The following is an 18,923-nucleotide window of genomic DNA, read 5'->3' as shown; positions in this document are numbered from 1 at the left end:
TGTATCCACTACTCTCAGTAGAGAGCTGTGTCTCTCCATTCTACAAGAATATAAGGCACATTCCATCTAACATTCTATCCATTCATCTTCTTCAGACCATTCACTCATCCACCCATTAAACTGTCTATCAACATCTATTAAACAATCTGTCTATCAACATCCATTAAACTCTCTGTCTATCAACATTAATTAGACATTCAACTTTTAAATTATTTACTCTGTCTCAGGCTTTAAGAGTAGCCTACTCTGGCTCTCTTAAGACTAGCCAGTTAAATTGATTACACCTGTGTCAACTACTCTCAGAGAGCTGTATCAGTGTCTCTCTTAACAAGAATATAAGGCACATTCCATCCAACCTTCTATCCATTCATCTTCTTCAGACCATTCACTCATCCACCCATTAAACTGTCAATCAATATCTATTAAACAATCTGCCTATCAACATCCATTAAACATTCTGTCTATCAACATTAATTAGACTATCTACATACAACTTTTAAAGTATTTACTGTGGGTCCCTCTCAAGCAGCGTTTATATGTCCTCCCTCGCTCCTCGATCCTCAATGATCTACATAAAGAAAGATAGAAGAAGGGCTAGACTATCCCATTGTTGCCGCTCCATCATTCTTTATGTAGATCAGTGAGGAGCGAGAGAGGACGCGTAAACGCTATGAGAGGCACCTTCTGTCTCAGGCTTTAAGCATAATCTCATTAAGACTACAGATCCTGTTTCACTACTTCCTCTGTCCACAACTGTTTCAAAATAAAGGTCCTCACTGCAATAATACACTATTAAATCATTTAACCATTGAAACTACTCAACTATTGAACTGTTCAACCATTCCAACTGTCAGTTATCATCCACTATGCCTCCAGTCAACTACATGAAACCTCCATGTACCTAGCAACCAACATAGCAACCATTAAAATGAAGTGTTTATGACTGTTTCCATAGCAACCAACATAATTTTACTGCAGTAACTTCTTGTTTCCTGATAGTGGCCACCATGGATACCCTAGCAACAAATGTTTCAAAATAAAAGTCCTCACTAGCAAGTTAGCTAGTTAGCATGGTTAGCATAGTTAGCATTGTTAGCATTTTTAGCATAACTGCAAAAAATCATCAACCAAGTTAGCTAATCAACCTGGTTAGCATTGTTAGCAAATTTAGCATTGTTAGCATAGTTAGCATTTTTAGCATTACTGCTAGAAATCATCGGTTAAGTTAGCTAATCAACCTGGTTAGCATTGTTAGTAAAGTTAGCATTGCTAGCATAATTAGCATTTTTAGCGTAACTGCTAGAAATCATTAGCTAAGTTAGCTAATCAACATTTTAACATGAATAGAAATCATTAGTTAAGTTAGAACTGGAATGTTTAATCTTTAAACTGTCTACCTTCACACTATCAACGCTCTGTAAACTATGCAACCACCATGTTTACCCTAGCTACACCTTAGTAACCATATCTACATTATCTATCTATTTTTGCATTTTCATGCACTGGTAATTCCTTGGAATTGCATTTCTAGTTCTTCTTCTAACGCACGCAATTCAGCTTCAACCGCTTAACGTAGAAACTCCATTCAAATTTTGACGCGTAGGTCTTACTTACGCGATGTGGGCTTTGTATTTTTCAACTTTGTAACTTTTATACTTTTTAAACTATTAGTTAAAAACTATTACAATTTCCCCCATAGACCTAACATGGCTCATTATGACATCACGGCAGCAATTAGAATGTTACCCCAGCTGGTCAGCCACCTGGCCACCAACTGTCAGTTTCTCTCAGGCTTTACAATCTCTCTGAAGACTACATATTCTGTTCCCCTGTATCCTCTGCGCACAACAGTATCAAAATAAGTCCTCCTAATTCCATCCAACTTTATATCCATTCATCTTCTTCAAACCATTCACTCATCCACCCATTCTAAACAGTCTGCCTATCAACAACATCAATTAGACGCTCTACATTCAACTTTTAAACAATCTACTCTGTCTCAGGCTGGCTCTCTTAAGACTAGCCAGTTAAATTGATTACACCTGTATCTGTATCCACTACTCTCAGTAGAGAGCTGTGTCTCTCCATTCTACAAGAATATAAGGCACATTCCATCCAACATTCTATCCATTCATCTTCTTCAGACCATTCACTCATCCACCCATTAAACTGTCTATCAACATCTATTAAACAATCTGTCTATCAACATCCATTAAACTCTCTGTCTATCAACATTAATTAGACTATCTACATTCAACTTTTAAATTATTTACTCTGTCTCAGGCTTTAAGAGTAGGCTACACTCTGTCTCTCTTAAGACTAGCCAGTTAAATTGATTACACCTGTATCAACTACTCTCAGAGAGCTGTATCAGTGTCTCTCTTAACAAGAATATAAGGCACATTCCATCCAACCTTCTATCCATTCATCTTCTTCAGACCATTCACTCATCCACCCATTAAACTGTCAATCAATATCTATTAAACAATCTGCCTATCAACATCCATTAAACATTCTGTCTATCAACATTAATTAGACTATCTACATACAACTTTTAAAGTATTTACTGTGGGTCCCTCTCAAGCAGCGTTTATATGTCCTCCCTCGCTCCTCGATCCTCAATGATCTACATAAAGAAAGATAGAAGAAGGGCTAGACTATCCCATTGTTGCCGCTCCATCATTCTTTATGTAGATCAGTGAGGAGCGAGAGAGGACGCATAAACGCTATATGAGGGGCACCTTCTGTCTCAGGCTTTAAGCATACAATCTCATTAAGACTACAGATCCTGTTTCACTACTTCCTCTGTCCACAACTGTTTCAAAATAAAGGTCCTCACTGCAATAATACCACTGAAACTACTCAACTATTGAACTGTTCAACCATTCCAACTGTCAGTTATCATCCACTATGCCTCCAGTCAACTACATGAAACCTCCATGTACCTAGCAACCAACATAGCAACCATTAAAATTAAGTGTTTATGACCGTTTCCATAGCAACCAACATGATTATACTGCAGTAACTTATTGTTTCCTGATAGTGGCCACCATGGATACCCTAGCAACAAATGTTTCAAAATAAAAGTCCTCACTAGCAAGTTAGCTAGTTAGCATGGTTAGCATTGTTAGCATAGTTAGCATTTTTAGCATAACTGCAAAAAATCATCAACTAAGTTAGCTAATCAACCTGGTTAGCATTGTTAGCAAATTTAGCATTGTTAGCATAGTTAGCATTTTTAACATTACTGCTAGAAATCATCGGTTAAGTTAGCTAATCAACCTGGTTAGCATTATTAGTAAAGTTAGCATTGCTAGCATAATAAGCATTTTTAGCATAACTGCTAGAAATCATTAGCTAAGTTAGCTAATCAACATTTTAACATGAATAGAAAGCATTAGTTAAGTTAGAACTGGAATGTTTCATCTTTAAACTGTCTACCTTCACACTATCAACTCTCTGTAAACTATGCAACCACCATGTTTACCCTAGCTACACCTTAGTAACCATATCTACATTATCTATCTATTTTTGCATTTTCATGCACTGGTAATTCCTTGGAATTGCATTTCTAGTTATTGTTATTATTATTAGCCTATATTTCTGCAGGGCCACTCATGATGGGGTTTTCTATCACTAGGTTGCAGTACCCTTAGTTGGCCAGAGGAGGACTGTCTACTGATCACATAAGAAGCGTCCTCTTGAAAATCGCTGTCCAGTCCCGCTTTACGTCGCACGTAGGCCTACTACAAGCTATGACCCTATGACGGCTTGGTCCTGTGTGCTGCTATTTGTTTACGACACACCCCATCGTATTGGTGGTCTACAAACCAAAAAAATCGGACAGCTCGGCCAAGCAGGCAAGCAATAGGCTATTTGGAGGGCAGCTTGGCCGATGCAGATAGGCAGTAGCCTACATCACTATGTTTCGGCAGATCAAAATCTACTGAGTTGAAGGCTATACTATTTGACTACGTCGTTCATTTGCTATGCAGGTAGGATATACCATATTCCTGGGAAGGAGGCGTTTTAAATTGGTTTCATAAGCCTAGGCTATGTGATGATGAGCCGACCAAATAATAAAAAAATAAACACACGGTTGAGCATGAATTGTGTATAATTGGTTGTGCTATTGTATTTCCATAGAATATGCTATTGCTTCTACTGACGTTACTCAGTACCCCTCATTGCATGGGTAAGTAGGCTATTATCTACTTTATTTCCGTGGCATGAATGCGGCGTGTGTTGGCGTAAAGTATTAAATGAACGCACAGCGGACTGAGCAAACGACATACTTTAAACGCAGTTTGAAAAGCAATACTGATTGTCTTCTCTGGCTCTCTCACCCCCCCCCCCCCCTCTTTCTCTCTCTCTCTCTCCCTCTCTCTCTCTCTCTCTCTCTCTCTCTCTCTCTCTCTCTCCTTGTGTAGGGTATTCTTTGGGTATCCTACGTATGTTTCAATTGTAAATGTTGAACCATCATGTAACCTCATCATGTTCGTCATTCCTCAGTTATCATTGTAAATTAGTTGTCGGTTTTTGTGTTCTCTTTGAATCACCCTACCTCATTCAATTAACTCATTAATTGCTACAATGAACTCATGGCTCTTCCATCTCAAACATCAGTATTAGACTACATTACAACCAATACAGTTATTCACATTCACTTCAGCCTCCCCATCCTTCTTCTCCTCATTAACTAGACTTCTTGTCACTGGTCTCACTCCTTTTGCAGGCTGGAACGAAGACAGGAAGGTTGTGTGTTCAGGGAAGGATTTCCAAGTACCTGTCTTCTCAAGGTCAAGGATAGTGACATTCACTCCTAGCTCACCCCCTGAACCAAAGAGGGTGTTGCTTGAGAATAATATTGTAAGTGAGAAATGTATGTGTATGTTTGTGTGTGTGTGTGTCTTGTGAATCCTCAAACTTTGTTTACAATCAGTCCAGATCACTGAGTAAAACTTTGTAACCCAATAACAGCGCACACCAGTCCGTTTGTCTTCTATAAATATAGTAGACTAGCCTTTTGCTGTATGCAACATTTTGTCAAAGTGGCATTTGACAAAAGCATAAGCAAACAGACACTCCTTGTTGGAAACGGATGAACCATGGCCAAATAAGTCTTTGAAAGACAGTAAATGTGGGTTCATGTATTGCTAACTTGTGTTCAGGTAAAGGATCCAAGATATGAATGGACTCGTGACCAGACTTTACTGTTGAGGGAGGTTACCCGTCGAGACCAAGGCGTCTACGCCGTCAAATTCTCCCATGGCTTTACCATTGAGACGGTTGAGCTTGTTGTTTCAGGTCTGTGTGCCTTGCATGTGAAGTCATGGAATGTTATGTTTTGTCTCTGTCTGTCTGTCTGTCTGTGTCCCTCACTTTTTGCAAATACAATTCTCATCTTTCAGAATGCATCAGGAAGCTCCATAAAACATATGGCGAGACCTTTAAACTGGACATCCCACCTGATGGAGCAAGTCTGGAGTTAAACCCCCTCAGCCCCCTTTCTTTCCTTTCATCTATCCCTTCCCAATCTCCTTCCCCTTCTCCCTCTTTTTCTTCTTCCCCCTCTCCCTCTTCCACTCTCCCCTTGTTTCTCTCCTCCTCTCCCTCTTCGTCTACCTCTCTGCCCCCCTCACTCTCCTCCTCACACACTACATCTCCTTCTCAGAACCACTCCTCCTCCTCCTCCCCCTCTCCTCCCTTCTCCTCTTCTTCTAAGACCCCCTCTCCCTCCTCCTTTCCCTCCTCCTCTACCTCTCCCTCCTCCTTTCCCTCCTCCTCTCCCTCTCCTCCTCCCTCTCCCTCCTCTCCATCTCTCTCTTCCTCCATTTCTCCCCTTTCACCATTCCCCACACTGCCGTTGGTCCTGTGGACCGACAGCCGGCCCAGTGAGAGGACATGGGGCAGGGGGAGGGTGAAGGACAGATCGTGGCTGGTGGATGAGGTCACACTAGCGGACCAGGGCAACTACACCATCAAAGACAGCGACGGCAAGGTGGTGTCCAGGGCCAGCCTGACCGTGACAGGTGAGAGAGAGAGGAGCTTGTAATGTAAATAGAGACATGGGGTTGGAGAGAGAGACACAGAGACTGCTTGTAAATGGGCATGATTTGCTGACCCAGTGAAGTGATCTATCCTGTTGCTTTGGTGCTGTTAAGCTTTGCGCAGCGTAGTGGTTTGAAGTTTGCTTATAACAATACTTGTGTATAGTATAGTTTACTCCAGGTTTATTAGACATTAAACACACTTTGACATAAGTCAATAAAGCAACAAGATGACTGACTAGTCTGGTGACTAGCCTGATGAGGCAGAACATGTATTTTAGAGTGAGCCTGGTAGGCACTGAGTTGTGCTTAGAGCGAGGCGTATTAGTCCTGCTCCTCCAGCCAGCCAGCCCCGCATGGTGTCCACCACTCTCTGCTCTGAGCTCTGAGCTGGCTGAGCTAATCAGATTAGCTGCACATACAGTAGCTTTTGAAGAACATCATAATCACAATGACGTTGGTATATCTGGTATATCTGCTCCGAGCTGTGACGGATATACAGGTCAGGGAACCTTCAGGAGCAGAAGGGAGAACTGCTGAATGAGAGGGTGTTTGATATTGACACATAGAGAGAGGGTGTTTTATATTGCCACACAGATAGAGGGTGTTTGATATTGACACACAGAGAGAGGGTGTCATAAATTGCCACACCGAGAGAGGGTGTTTGATATTGACACACAGAGAGAGGGTGTCATAAATTGCCACACAGAGAGAGGGTGTTTGATATTGACACACAGAGAGAGGGTGTCATAAATTGCCACACAGATGGAGGGTGTTTGATATTGACACACAGAGAGAGGGTGTTTTATATTGCCACACAGATAGAGGGTGTTTGATATTGACACATAGAGAGAGGGTGTTTGACATTGCTAGGACCATATTCCATGCCCCTTCAGATCATGTGCCAACTTACACTGTGTAGTGTGATCATGGTTGCCATTAAATAGAACCAAGTGTTCAGTGTTGCCAGGTTAGTTTTGTAGAAACAGGAGTACAGACTGATACCTGCATGTTAAAGTCTGCTGATCTGCTTATTTGCTTCTTTTCATGTCGTCTACTTTTATTTGTGCCCTCCTCACCTCTCTTCCTCCTCCTCCTCCTCCTCCTCCTTCTTCTTCTTCTTCTCCTCATCCCTTCTTTATTTCTCTCTCCTCCGTAGCCCACTGGTCCAATATCACCGCGTTCAATAAGGAACCCCTGTACATCCGCGTGTACACACCTCTCAGAGAGGCCCAGCTGCGCCTCGTGCCCGACCACCCCTCCTCCCGCTCCCGCTCTGCCACCACCCTCTTGCAGGACGGGCAGATCGTGGAGGAGGCGCCCTGGCACCGCGGACGTCTCTCATTGGAGCAGAACCGCACCGGCCTCTACTTTGTCATGGCAGGTGTCAGCGAGAAGGACAACGGCATTTACGAAATGCGCGATGGGCAAGGGAACCTCGTGTCGACCAACATTGTGAGGGTTGTGGGTAAGCTGGCACCCATGTCTTCTGATGATGCCGTGTGTTCGTATGTGTTTGCTAGAACATTGTTATTCATTCCTCATGAATTTCTAATTCCTCATGAATTTCTAATTCATTTTTTCACCAAAAAAAGTGCACAAGAAGTGCTGTCAAGATTTGTGTGTCTCTCTCTTCTTCCTCTAAGTGTTTGTTCTTTTCATTAGTGTGCATTTAAAGATGAGTGTTAGAAAGACTGACCAACACCCCAGGGAGACACCCATCCTAATTCCATCATTCACCATACAGTCTGTCCATCTTAACGCTACACCCCCACCCACTTAACAATGAGCGTACTTGCTTATATTCTTTATATTGGTTGTGAGCACAGCAATGTAAATGTAGTGTGATAAAGGACTTCCTACTCTCATTCTCTCTCTTGTGTCTAGATAAGCACGTGCGATGGAGAGCCGTGATAAAGTCCATCTCGGTTCCCTCGGGCATGTTCGCGTCTCTGGCGGGTCTCATCCTCTTCCTGAAGAGGTACCCCAGCTGCAGCGTCGCCAAGATACTCCGCGGCCTGAGAGACCGGCGCAATGCCACGACTGCCGGTGTCCCCCCGAGAGTACACATTGAGGTGTGTGTGTGTGTGTGTGTGTGTGCATTTCTGCACGTGTACGCTTATGTGTGTGATTATGCATGCAAGTGTGTGTTTGTGTCATTTTTGTGTCTCCTTTAAAAAAAATTGTATAACAGGACATGTCTGTTTTTTTCCATGTTTAATCTGTATGGTTCATGCTGTTGTGTGATGTTTAATTGGACACCAATGTAATCCTGTCTTTGTGTTGCCCACAGGACTACAGTGAGCCCAACCTCACCAGTTTCACCAGTTCCCCATACAAGATCAGATCATCCAAACAATGGAGCCCCAGTCCCTCGCGCAGTGTAAGCTACAGTGTGGACCGTGGTTGCAATAGCGTGTGCTTGCTCAGCCGTTTTCTCTTTGGCCTGAGTGTCTGAGTGTGTGTGTGTGTGTGTGTGTGTGTGTGTGTGTGTTGCTGTGTGGCTGTGTGGTTGCAGGGTTACTCTCCTGTTGTCCAGAGAGCCTTTGGAGACTCCCCTGAGCCAGCCAGAGCCACAGAGATGCTAGGAACGGATCCCAGTCAGAACCTACTGAGTCAGGTAGCGGACATGTGGACACACACACACACACACACACACACACACACACACACACACACACACACACACACACACACACACACACACACACACACACACACACACACACGCACACACACACGCACACGCACACACACGCGCACACACACGCGCACACACACACACACTTCCATGTGCACACTACTACAATGAGATGAAATATTGTACATGTTACATGTTAGTTAGAGCATACACACATTCACAGATAAGCATATACACACACGCACACACGCGCGCGCACACACACACACACACACACACACACACACACACACACACAAACACACACAAGCAAACATGCCACAGATACAGCTAAAGCCCTCTCTCACACGTGCCATTTCCCTCTCCTCCTCATCGCCTCAGGAATCAGGAAGTGTGAGGAAGACGTCCTTCTCCCTGGTCGGGGCCTCGGACTGCCTCCACTCCTCCGAGCACTGCGCTCAGTTTGACCTCGGCAGGTTCAACCGCAACAAGGACGCCAAGGACTATTTCTCCACCTTACCACTGGACATGGACACGTCTGACATCTGCAGTGTGTATACCTCAGACAAGCTGAACTTCCTCTAGGGGTGGAGCTGCGAGGGGGATATGTGGAAAGGGAAAGAGAAGCAGAGAAGGGAGAGAGAGAGAGAGAGAGAGAGAGAGAGAGAAAATGAGAGAGGGATGTGTAAAATCTGATATAGAAAGACGAAGTTTGTGTGAGGGATCAGAAAGTGGTTGGACTCACCATTGTGCCTGTCCTCTCTATAGCTGTAACCTATTAACAGATCGGAGAGTGAAAGACGCACAGTGTGGCACAGAAAGTGTAGAGGTTGACTTGCTCTTATTTGCTGTTATTTAACTTCACAAGGTGTTTTTTCCAGAACATAGGACAAAGAAAGCTGAACGGTCACAGTACGAGCAGAATGATGCAGGTCAGTGTGAGTGTGAGGGATGACTATGAATTCATCTGATTTCTATGGGATTGCTGGGAACACTCAGATCACATGGACCTCACATCCCCGGATAACATAGTCCTTTTTAGACTGATCCCAGGTGACTCTCCAAGATGACAAATGTTCTGTCGACAGTATGGATTTTGAACTTGTTGATCTCAATAGATTTGTTGGGTTCTTGACATCAGCTGCTCAGCTGAAGTACTCCCTGTGTACCTGTAAGAAAGCTCATCCCTTGTGAACTGAGTGACTGCAGGGGACAGGGGACTGCTAGTCTTCCAGGAGCAAACACTTGTAGGACTGCAGCCTTTTTGTCCATGATTTGTGCGGATTGTAGATGTTGCTTTACTTGTGGAACTTTTTCATTCGTCCGGTCATGCAGTTTCCTATGTTCCTTTTTTCAGGAAGTTTCCCCACGTCTCTTTCATGGCATGTCTTATTCAGCACAAGGGCTGTCATTAGGTTAGAGTTGTTTGGCTGAGACCTGTTGTCCATATTTTCTTTGTGGATTGTGGACTTTTCCAGAATATCTTCACTTCTCCAGTCTTACATTCATTGGATCTGGAAGTTCTCCCAACTCCTCTTCCTGCATGTCTGACTCATCACAAGGGCTGTGTTCCTTAGGTTAGACTTGACCCTTTTGTGGACTATTGTCACTGACACACTGAATCAAATTTGGTGTATACTGTAGATGACCTGTGTGTGTTGCCCTGACATTTTACAGTCTATATACCTAGAGGCACCACTTATGCAGAAAAAATAGGCTATGGTCATGGTCAATCAATTCATCCTTTGTGTCCCATTCATTCTACAATTTTATCCTTCTGCCTTCCTACACATCACTGGATCTTATGGTTTGGAGACAAAACAAAGAATCGTATTAGTCATTGAATCCAGCCTCAATAAGGGTGACTTATTGCTTATTACCGTCCGTATCACAACACATTTACACTTCACTGTGTACATTTTCAATGACATGTTTTCAATAGCAAAATATTCCTCTACACTCCTAACCTATGTCTGACCATTGACTGCATCATTCAGCAACTGTACAGCTAATGGCTGTATTCATTCTCGCTATCTTAAATGGCTACCTCGGTGCATTTATTGCAGTAGTGTCAGCCCTAATCCGGTTTATCCTGCAGAAAATATAGTCTTAGCATGTGATAGTTGATACAGTGAAGAGCCCTTCCTGTATGGTGCCGCTGTCATTGTAGACCTCAAAGGATTTTGATGGCATTTGTGCTTGTAGGCTACTGTACATAGTAACTTATTTTAGGTATATCAGAATGCATGTGCATGTCATCATGTGCCAGTCTTACCCATCCATTCCAGATAAAAGCTAACTCCTTACCTGACATGGATCTATAGTAAGCTGTTACCTGACTCTGCCTCGAATATAGCAAGAGAAAATGATGTTTCCTTTAATATGTAGCATACATTGTTTGCTATCAAGCCTCACATACTGTATGTGAGAATCATAGAAAGCAAATGTTGTTACTGAGACATTAAAACTGCTGAGAGTTGCTGCTTTGTGCTCAACTTAATAAAATCCTATTTTGAAAATGTTTAAATCATATAGGAGGGAAGAATATAGTACTGTAGGTTTTCTCAACATCTAAGAGGTAGGCCTCATATTGGGGACTGGATAACTAAAAGATGTTGTGAGCTCTATGTGAACCAGAATATTTTGGGTATTAAATTTAAAAAGAAAATCTAGATTTATAGTGAACTTTAGCATTTAAATGTACAGATTAAACAAAACAGTGGTGTTACAGTCAAGCTTTTCATAGAAATGTGAAGGGTCAAAAATGTTGAATAATTTATGTGCTGGTGATTTTTCTCTCCTGAAAGATGTATTTTTCCTTTTCAATCATACAAACCTGCACTAACCTCTTACACAGTGTTCTTTAACATGTGTGGAAATTGTTCACCATTAAAAAGATCATCAGACCATCAAACTTGTTGGATCAAATGTATTGCTTGAATGCATTATTGTTAACATGTTGGCATTTGATGGTGCAATAATAGACTCAGATTTACAATGACATTTCCGTTTATGTTATTTAGACAAACAATCACAAACCCTGGCAATAAAGAATACTAATTCCACAATTGTGGAATTGAGACAGGCACGAACAACACTTCAGTGAAAGGTTTCCCAAATGAGCCTTTTGCCGCTAGGGTGCGTCTAAATTTCTAGGCTATTCCCAAATTGCTCCAAGCCTACAAAGACCTACGGACTTTGGCGCCACCCTGTGGAGATACTTGGAAAGAACTCCTTGGATGACCATACTATCCCATAATGCAGTACTTTTGAAGCGGTAGCGCGAGGACAACGTGCATGACTTGGAGGGACAGTCTCCAACTTCACGAAATCACGATCGATTAATTTGCGTTTTAGGTAGCTTGCATAAAAACCTAAACGCCACACTAAACCTAAACGCAGCAGAAAAGGCTACCAACCGAAGGGAATAATGTCTTTGGTTTGCGCAAGTAAGTCCATTCTGTAGTTGAAGTTGCTGTTAGCTTTCTGTACAAGTTAGCTTCGCTAGCTAGCTATTCATTCAAAATGAACTTTATGAATATAGCCGAATTATTGTACTGTTTTGTTAGCTAATAAACCAGCCTATGTGAAATGATATTAGGTCCATCATTGTGCATGTTTTAGATTAATCAGTTGCAATAATTACGAGTTCATGGTATTTGACTGACTTATAGCCACGTAGCTAACTTATCACTGCCATGTTAATGTTAAGGCTAGGTCTTTTCTTTCGCTAGCTAACGTTAGATGGCTAACTCACCTGAACTATTTACCTTCCGGCTTTGAGAATGTGTTATTAGAAGCCTGTTTGTTAGATAAACCTCAAAATGGCAACCTCTTATCTTGTTAAGTATGATATATTGTATGTAATTTCGCAATGTAATGTTTGCAACATGTTGACAGTTTCCAATGAGGTTCCTGAGCATCCCTGCGTTTCACCGGTGTCCAACCAAGTGTTCGAGCGCCGGCTGATTGAGAAATATATTGTTGAAAATGGAGCAGACCCTATCAACGGCCAACCTCTGTCCGAAGAGCAGTTGATCGATATCAAGGGTGAGTAGTTGCACCAGGGTAAAAGATAGATTACTTTGTTTATATCCAAAGGGAAACTATGGTGTTCCATCAGCAGTTGATACTGTTGACCGACAACATACACACAAGAATTTAAGATAATGAAGTCTCTGTGCTATTGAATGTGAACTGTGCATTATCTCCAGAATATGATTCTCCTCTCATGCATAAAAGGGAAAGTCACTGTAAATTGTTATAGCAGTGTGCATAATAATGTATTTGTGTTTACAAAATGTGTGAAGTATTAATATGATTATTTTTTTAAGGTTTTTTTTTAAACAGCCTTTTGATTTTGTTCACAGTTTCGCATCCCATCCGCCCCAAGGCTCCATCAGCAACTAGCATTCCAGCTATCCTCAAGTCGCTACAGGATGAATGGGTGAGTGTTTGCCCACCTCATTAAGCATCACAGATGCATACAACTTGAATAACCTTTCGGCACTTTTACCCAGGGCTGTTGTGGAGGCTAAACTCAAGTAAATGTAGTATATCCACCCCTCAAAAGAGTTCATTCCCCAATTGCAACTTTAACATTCAAAAATCACACTCTGTATTATCCACATTCACAATATTTTCACTCATCAACACTCTAGGAACCATTTAATACCACTGACATTGTTATAAGTATTTACATATTTATCATATTACACCACAATCATCAAACATTGTGAATGTTTTTTTTTTTTAAATACGATACCATATGGAGCAGGTCACCTTACCATGATCACAAAATTCATCCACAGGTTTACCTACCTTTTATTTTACCATGACACCCCTGCTTATACCCTTAGATACCTACCGTGCATATGCATACCTACTTTTACTGTCCATTGTACAACTCTGGTAAAACATTGTGACAGCGTGGTCACATATGATATATAGATAAAATGATTTGAAGGATGATTTGAACTAACATATATCATCTGTTCTTGTCCTCTCCCTCCATTTATTGCGTTCCCTCATTCTGTATAATTTTGTTTGTTGTATTGTCATCGTTAAATTGTTGTATTTTGTGGTGTTTTCTTTGTTTGTACTGTACTGTCCCTCCTATGAAAAAACCTCAAACTATGACCTTGGGTTTGAGAAAGGCACTATATCAATGAAACTTCATGATCGTTATTATTTTCCTTCAGGACGCTGTGATGCTGCACAGTTTCACTCTGCGCCAGCAGCTGCAGACCACGCGCCAGGAGCTCTCCCACGCCCTCTACCAGCATGACGCCGCCTGCAGAGTCATCGCCCGCCTCACCAAAGAGGTCACCGCGGCCAGAGAGGGTAAGAGAGACAACTTCATCACATGCAGACATTCGGCCTCATCTGTCTTTTACTCGTGATATAAGACATGGCAGGATGGCAACCTCATGCTTTGCGTCACTCAATATCAACGGAATTTGAGATTCTAGTCGATTTATCGACAACTGGCTAATTGTGATCCAGAAACCAAGAGTGCCTGCGCGGAACCTCTGAAAATCTTTTTCAAAAACATTTCTGGACTATTTGGGTAGCAGCAGGTTTTCTGAGCTTTGTTATCACAATATCAGAAGGAACCCCTCTCACTCTCATGATTTCCCCACACAGCTCTTGCCACACTCAAACCTCAAGCTGGATTGGTTGTTCCACAGGCTGCTCCTGCCTCCCAGCCAGCCGTGGTATGTAATTTGCTGTTCTCCGTATCATTTTAAGAATCCTCTACAATGTTTGTCGTGGGTTTTTCCTCTGGATTTCACTGGATCTAAACTAACCAATCTAAACATAGTGGTGGCTTTTTAAAGTGCTACATTTGTATTAAGTGTTTAATTGCGGAACTTAACTAGAGAGTGTAAATCAAATGAAATAGAATGTATCTTCATCTATGCTTTTCCCCTCTATTCACCCGTTCACCCTCCACTCTATCTTGATCCTGATAGGGTGCCGGTGGGGAGCCTATGGAGGTTACCGAACAGGTCGGCATGACCGCAGAGATCATACAGAAGGTAAGACGCGTTACGTGTCCCTTAGTGTCATGTCACCTTCTATGTATGCTATGCTTCTGTTACGCATGTCTGATTTTATGCAATCCAACCATTTGAAGGTAAATGCTGTTTTCAATGAATGCAGTCTGTTTGTGTGTTAGTGTTAGTGTTAGTGTCTAAGCGTGTTCTTTTCTCGTTCCTAGCTGCAAGACAAGGCCACTGTGCTGACAACAGAGAGAAAGAAGGTAAGGGCTGATACGATTACATATTTGTGTGATTCATCCCCCAAATATACTCTCCTCTAACTTAAAGTGTTTAATAGACATGTTTACTCAGCTCGGAGTGGAGAGCTCCTGGAGTCGTCTAGACTGCAGTAGTTAATCCAACTTTAATAGAGTTGTGTCTGATTGTTTTTTTTTTAATCCTTTCTGAACATTAGTCATAGAGGGGCAGGGGATTCCCTCGAGTCTGGCTCCTACTCATTTCTGACTCTCACGTGTCGTTGTTTGTGCCTTCTCCCCTCACCAACTCTCCCATTGTTCCTCCTTTAGAGAGGAAAGACTGTGCCAGAGGAACTGGTCAGAGCCGAGGATCTGGGCAAATACAGACAAGTGGCTTCTCATGTTGTAAGTGTAAACACACATAAATGACACACATTACATTTTAGGATGTAGGATTGACTGTAAAGACATATTTGGCTATTCTGCGTGTGTGTGCACATGGCTGTATGTGCGTGTGTTAGATTTGTCTTAATTAATGATGTCTGTTTCCCTCTCCCAGGGGCTGCATAGTGCCAGTATCCCAGGCATCCTCTGTCTGGACCTCTGTCCCTCAGACACCAACAAAGTTCTCACTGGTAGGCTCACTCTTCTTTTTATTGTCTCATATCTTCATTTTTCATTTTATACCGACATATTGTCTGCTCATTTTTTTGGATGGATGTGGAATTTGAAGAATTTATTTTCTCCAGTAATTTGAAGTGGACTAGACTGTCGGTTTAAAGTTTAGCAACACTTGCTTTCTCATATCACCAACTGCCATTTCCATTGTTATGACGGTTTCCTTTGTCTAAATGTGCCTTTAGTCCCTCGACCCTCTTGTTTTCCTCTGTGTTAAACTTACCTGAGTGCTGTTATTTCTAGGTGGCGCTGATAAGAATGTGGTGGTGTTTGACCGCCGGGAGGAGCAGATTGTGGCCACCCTCAAAGGTCACACCAAGAAGGTCTCCTCTGTCATCTACCATCCTTCTCAGGTAATCCCTCCCCCACACTGCACAACTGCATAGCATTAATATATAGGTATGAAAGTCATGACTAAGGATACAAGGATGTTTATTTGTCGAATGCATATGATTACTAATGTAAAGAATGCAATGAAATTGTCAGATTGATTAATAATATAATTATTATTATTATTAATAATAATAATAATAAGAGTAAAATAGTCGTCATTGATTATGTCATTTGTGTGATGTTCATGTATTGTTTTGTGTTCTTGTCTCCTCAGTCGGTGGTGTTCTCCGCTTCTCCCGACACCACCATCCGGGTGTGGTCCGTTACCGGGGGCAACTGTGTGCAGGTCGTGCGCGCTCATGAGGCAAGCGTGACTGGCCTCTCCCTGCACGCCACTGGAGACTACCTACTCAGCTCTTCTGAGGATCAGGTAAAAAAAGAAAGCACACACACACACACACACACTTTGAACAATGTTTTATTTGATGAACCATTTACTTCGGGAAATGAGCACTGTGATTTAAAATAGATTTGTCTAGGCTAATCTCTGTTTGCTGTTTTAGTACTGGGCCTTCTCTGATGTCCAGACTGGTCGCGTTCTGACTAAAGTGACCGACGAAACCGCAGGATGTGGTGAGTATGCCCTTTGCGAAATGCAAATTCACAGCCGAACTAGGAATATTCGTCGCCTTGTTGATGTATATCAGCACTGCTCCTGTGTGGTGTAACCCTGTTTGTGTTCCCCCTGTGCCACCAGCTCTGACATGTGCTCAGTTCCACCCTGACGGTCTGATCTTTGGTACTGGCACTGCTGACTCTCAGATCAAGATCTGGGATCTGAAGGAGCGCACCAACGTGGCCAACTTCCCTGGACACTCTGGCCCAGTCACGGCCATCGCCTTCTCTGAGAACGGTTATTACCTGGCCACAGGTAAGTTCGGCACCAGCAGTGTATGCTGTTTTGATATTCTATATAATCAGTCATCTGGAGTGATAAGCACACACTGTGATGGTTTAACTGTTGCGTTTGTTTTTTTGTGTATAGGTGCCCAGGACAGCTCTCTGAAGCTTTGGGATCTGAGGAAACTTAAGAACTTCAAGACTATTGCACTGGATAACAATTATGAGGTTAGCCTTCATAGCAATAACACACACATTTCATCAAACTGTCATGAGGTTTTTCATCTTAGTGATTATTATTATAGACTATGATCAATCTTAATCATTCTTTTTTAAATGCCCTTTTAAATGTTCTCTGTTCTTTTATAATGCATCGCTTTAGCATTATATAGCAGGCATGCTGCTCAATCCTGGCACAGTAGATAGCAGGGTATTAATGTGGCCAAGTACATACTGTATGCACACTGAGATGATGCAAATTATTTTGAAATGCAGAAGCAATTATACCAATATCTGTGATAACAGTTACTAATTTAAGATACCTCTGTGTAATGGGAAGTATGTTCTAGTCATACTGTTAAGAGTACAGTAATAGCTGCCATTCAGTTGCCATACCTCTGCCTTTCCCCTTGAAAAGCATACATATCGTAAAAATAAAAGAGGGTGCCATTTAGTCAAACGGACCACTTCAATACCCAGCCTAAATATAAGGTTTTAATTGGGTTTGTAAAATTGCAATTGAGTTCAATTTGTATTAATCAAAGTTGAATATATACTATTGTAACATCACTATTGAACACAGTACAATACTTAATTCATCCATTCTATGTCCACTTTAAATTATACGATGATATACACTTTAGTCTACACTGCCCAGCCATATTTCCAGTAATTTAATAGTCCTTTCTCTCTCTCGTAGGTGAAGTCCCTGGTGTTCGACCAGAGTGGTACCTACCTGGCCGTGGGTGGATCTGACATCAGAGTGTACATCTGCAAGCAGTGGTCTGAGGTCCTGAACTTTGGCGGTGAGTCCACGCCCTGCGTCTGTTGTTGACGCAGATCAGTTCCTCCCACCATCTGTCTCACTATTCCCATGAGTTTGAATCAGCCATACATTAATCATCTCAATGTGTGCCTGTTTCCACTTCCTGTTTTTCGTTGTTACGTTTTATTTTTCTCACTTCCTCTCACCTTCTGGTTCTTCACTGATATCTTCCATTGTCTGTTAGTTCATTGTCTGCTGTCTTCCTCATTTGATCTCATGTCTTTCTGTCTGTAGATCATACTGGACTGGTGACCGGCGTGGCTTTTGGAGAGCATGCACAGTTCCTCTCTTCCACTGGAATGGACAGAAGCCTCAAGTTCTACAGTCTGTAGGATGGAGAGATAGATTTGTGTGTGTGTGTGTGTGTGTGTGTGTGTGTGTGTGTGTGTGTGTGTGTGTGTGTGTGTGCGCGCAAATGAGGGGAAAATGAGAAATTGAGGTGTCCAGTGGTAGCAACAAGTTTTGTATTTTAGCGTTTGTCAGAAATGATGTGAAGCAGCCAGAATCAAACTTTTCTGTATAATTTTTGGTGACCAATCATAAGAATTGTATTTGCATAAATATTGGTCGGTACCCACTGCATCTGTGTGCTCTGTAAGCATTTAAAGTAGGTTTCTTTTTTTTTTTTTTTTTTTGTAATGATGTTTGGAATTGTGGAGGCAGGGGTTTGAAATTCGCTCCTACATGTCCAACTCTCAGACCCATTGTCTATGATTCATTAGCTCTGAAACTAAACTGCTTTTCCAATAAACATTTTGTGTCTGTACTTGCCATTGTATGATTAGCAAGGAAAAAATACTGTCAAGTTCAGATGTGTCCCATTCTTTTCCTATATTTCCCTTTTCAACTTCTAAACCTCTTTGAGTTCATAGACCTGTATATTTTGTCTTCCACCATAGTTACTTATGTAGACTGGTATATCAATATGAATTCAAGCTCAATAAAGACATTTTTTTTCTGTAGTTTTATGGTGACTGTTTTTGAAAGACGTGCTCTCCAAATCGTTTTGTCAAGGCCCCTGCACCACAAAGAAAC

At 42.0% G+C, this 18,923-nt stretch overlaps 2 protein-coding genes across 2 annotated transcripts; both read left to right on the top strand.

The window, feature by feature from the left end:
- Positions 1-3,806: 3,806 nt before the first annotated feature.
- On the top strand, positions 3,807-10,463 carry LOC134096185 (uncharacterized). The gene is made up of 11 exons (XM_062549934.1): positions 3,807-3,995; positions 4,147-4,195; positions 4,431-4,451; positions 4,736-4,869; positions 5,172-5,307; positions 5,412-6,032; positions 7,210-7,518; positions 7,938-8,125; positions 8,344-8,433; positions 8,569-8,670; positions 9,073-10,463. Exons 1-11 carry the CDS (start codon positions 3,990-3,992, stop codon positions 9,274-9,276), a joined length of 1,860 nt encoding a protein of 619 aa, XP_062405918.1. The 5' UTR covers positions 3,807-3,989; the 3' UTR covers positions 9,277-10,463.
- A 1,508-nt stretch (positions 10,464-11,971) lies between these two features.
- On the top strand, positions 11,972-18,850 carry prpf19 (pre-mRNA processing factor 19). The gene is made up of 16 exons (XM_062549618.1): positions 11,972-12,140; positions 12,592-12,741; positions 13,062-13,138; positions 13,893-14,034; positions 14,338-14,408; positions 14,667-14,732; positions 14,915-14,956; positions 15,263-15,337; positions 15,492-15,567; positions 15,854-15,963; positions 16,218-16,373; positions 16,507-16,576; positions 16,701-16,874; positions 16,989-17,071; positions 17,763-17,868; positions 18,123-18,850. The coding sequence occupies exons 1-16, from the start codon at positions 12,122-12,124 to the stop codon at positions 18,218-18,220; spliced, it is 1,515 nt and encodes a 504-aa protein (XP_062405602.1). The 5' UTR covers positions 11,972-12,121; the 3' UTR covers positions 18,221-18,850.
- The last annotated feature ends 73 nt before the right edge of the window (positions 18,851-18,923 follow it).

This window comes from Sardina pilchardus, chromosome 11 (assembly GCF_963854185.1).
Source record: "Sardina pilchardus chromosome 11, fSarPil1.1, whole genome shotgun sequence".
Classification (NCBI taxonomy): Eukaryota; Metazoa; Chordata; class Actinopteri; order Clupeiformes; family Clupeidae; genus Sardina; species Sardina pilchardus.
The sequence above is the reverse complement of the archived record's forward strand: the minus strand, read 5'-3'. Positions and strand labels throughout refer to the sequence as shown.

Coding starts and splice junctions, on each gene's coding strand:
- prpf19 (XM_062549618.1), top strand. Junction 14,035..14,337: donor GGTCACCGCGGCCAGAGAGG/GTAAGAGAGACA, acceptor TTCCCCACACAG/CTCTTGCCACACTCAAACCT. Junction 16,374..16,506: donor TCAGCTCTTCTGAGGATCAG/GTAAAAAAAGAA, acceptor TTGCTGTTTTAG/TACTGGGCCTTCTCTGATGT.
- LOC134096185 (XM_062549934.1), top strand. Junction 4,452..4,735: donor GTATTCTTTGGGTATCCTAC/GTATGTTTCAAT, acceptor CTCCTTTTGCAG/GCTGGAACGAAGACAGGAAG. Junction 8,434..8,568: donor GCCCCAGTCCCTCGCGCAGT/GTAAGCTACAGT, acceptor GTGTGGTTGCAG/GGTTACTCTCCTGTTGTCCA.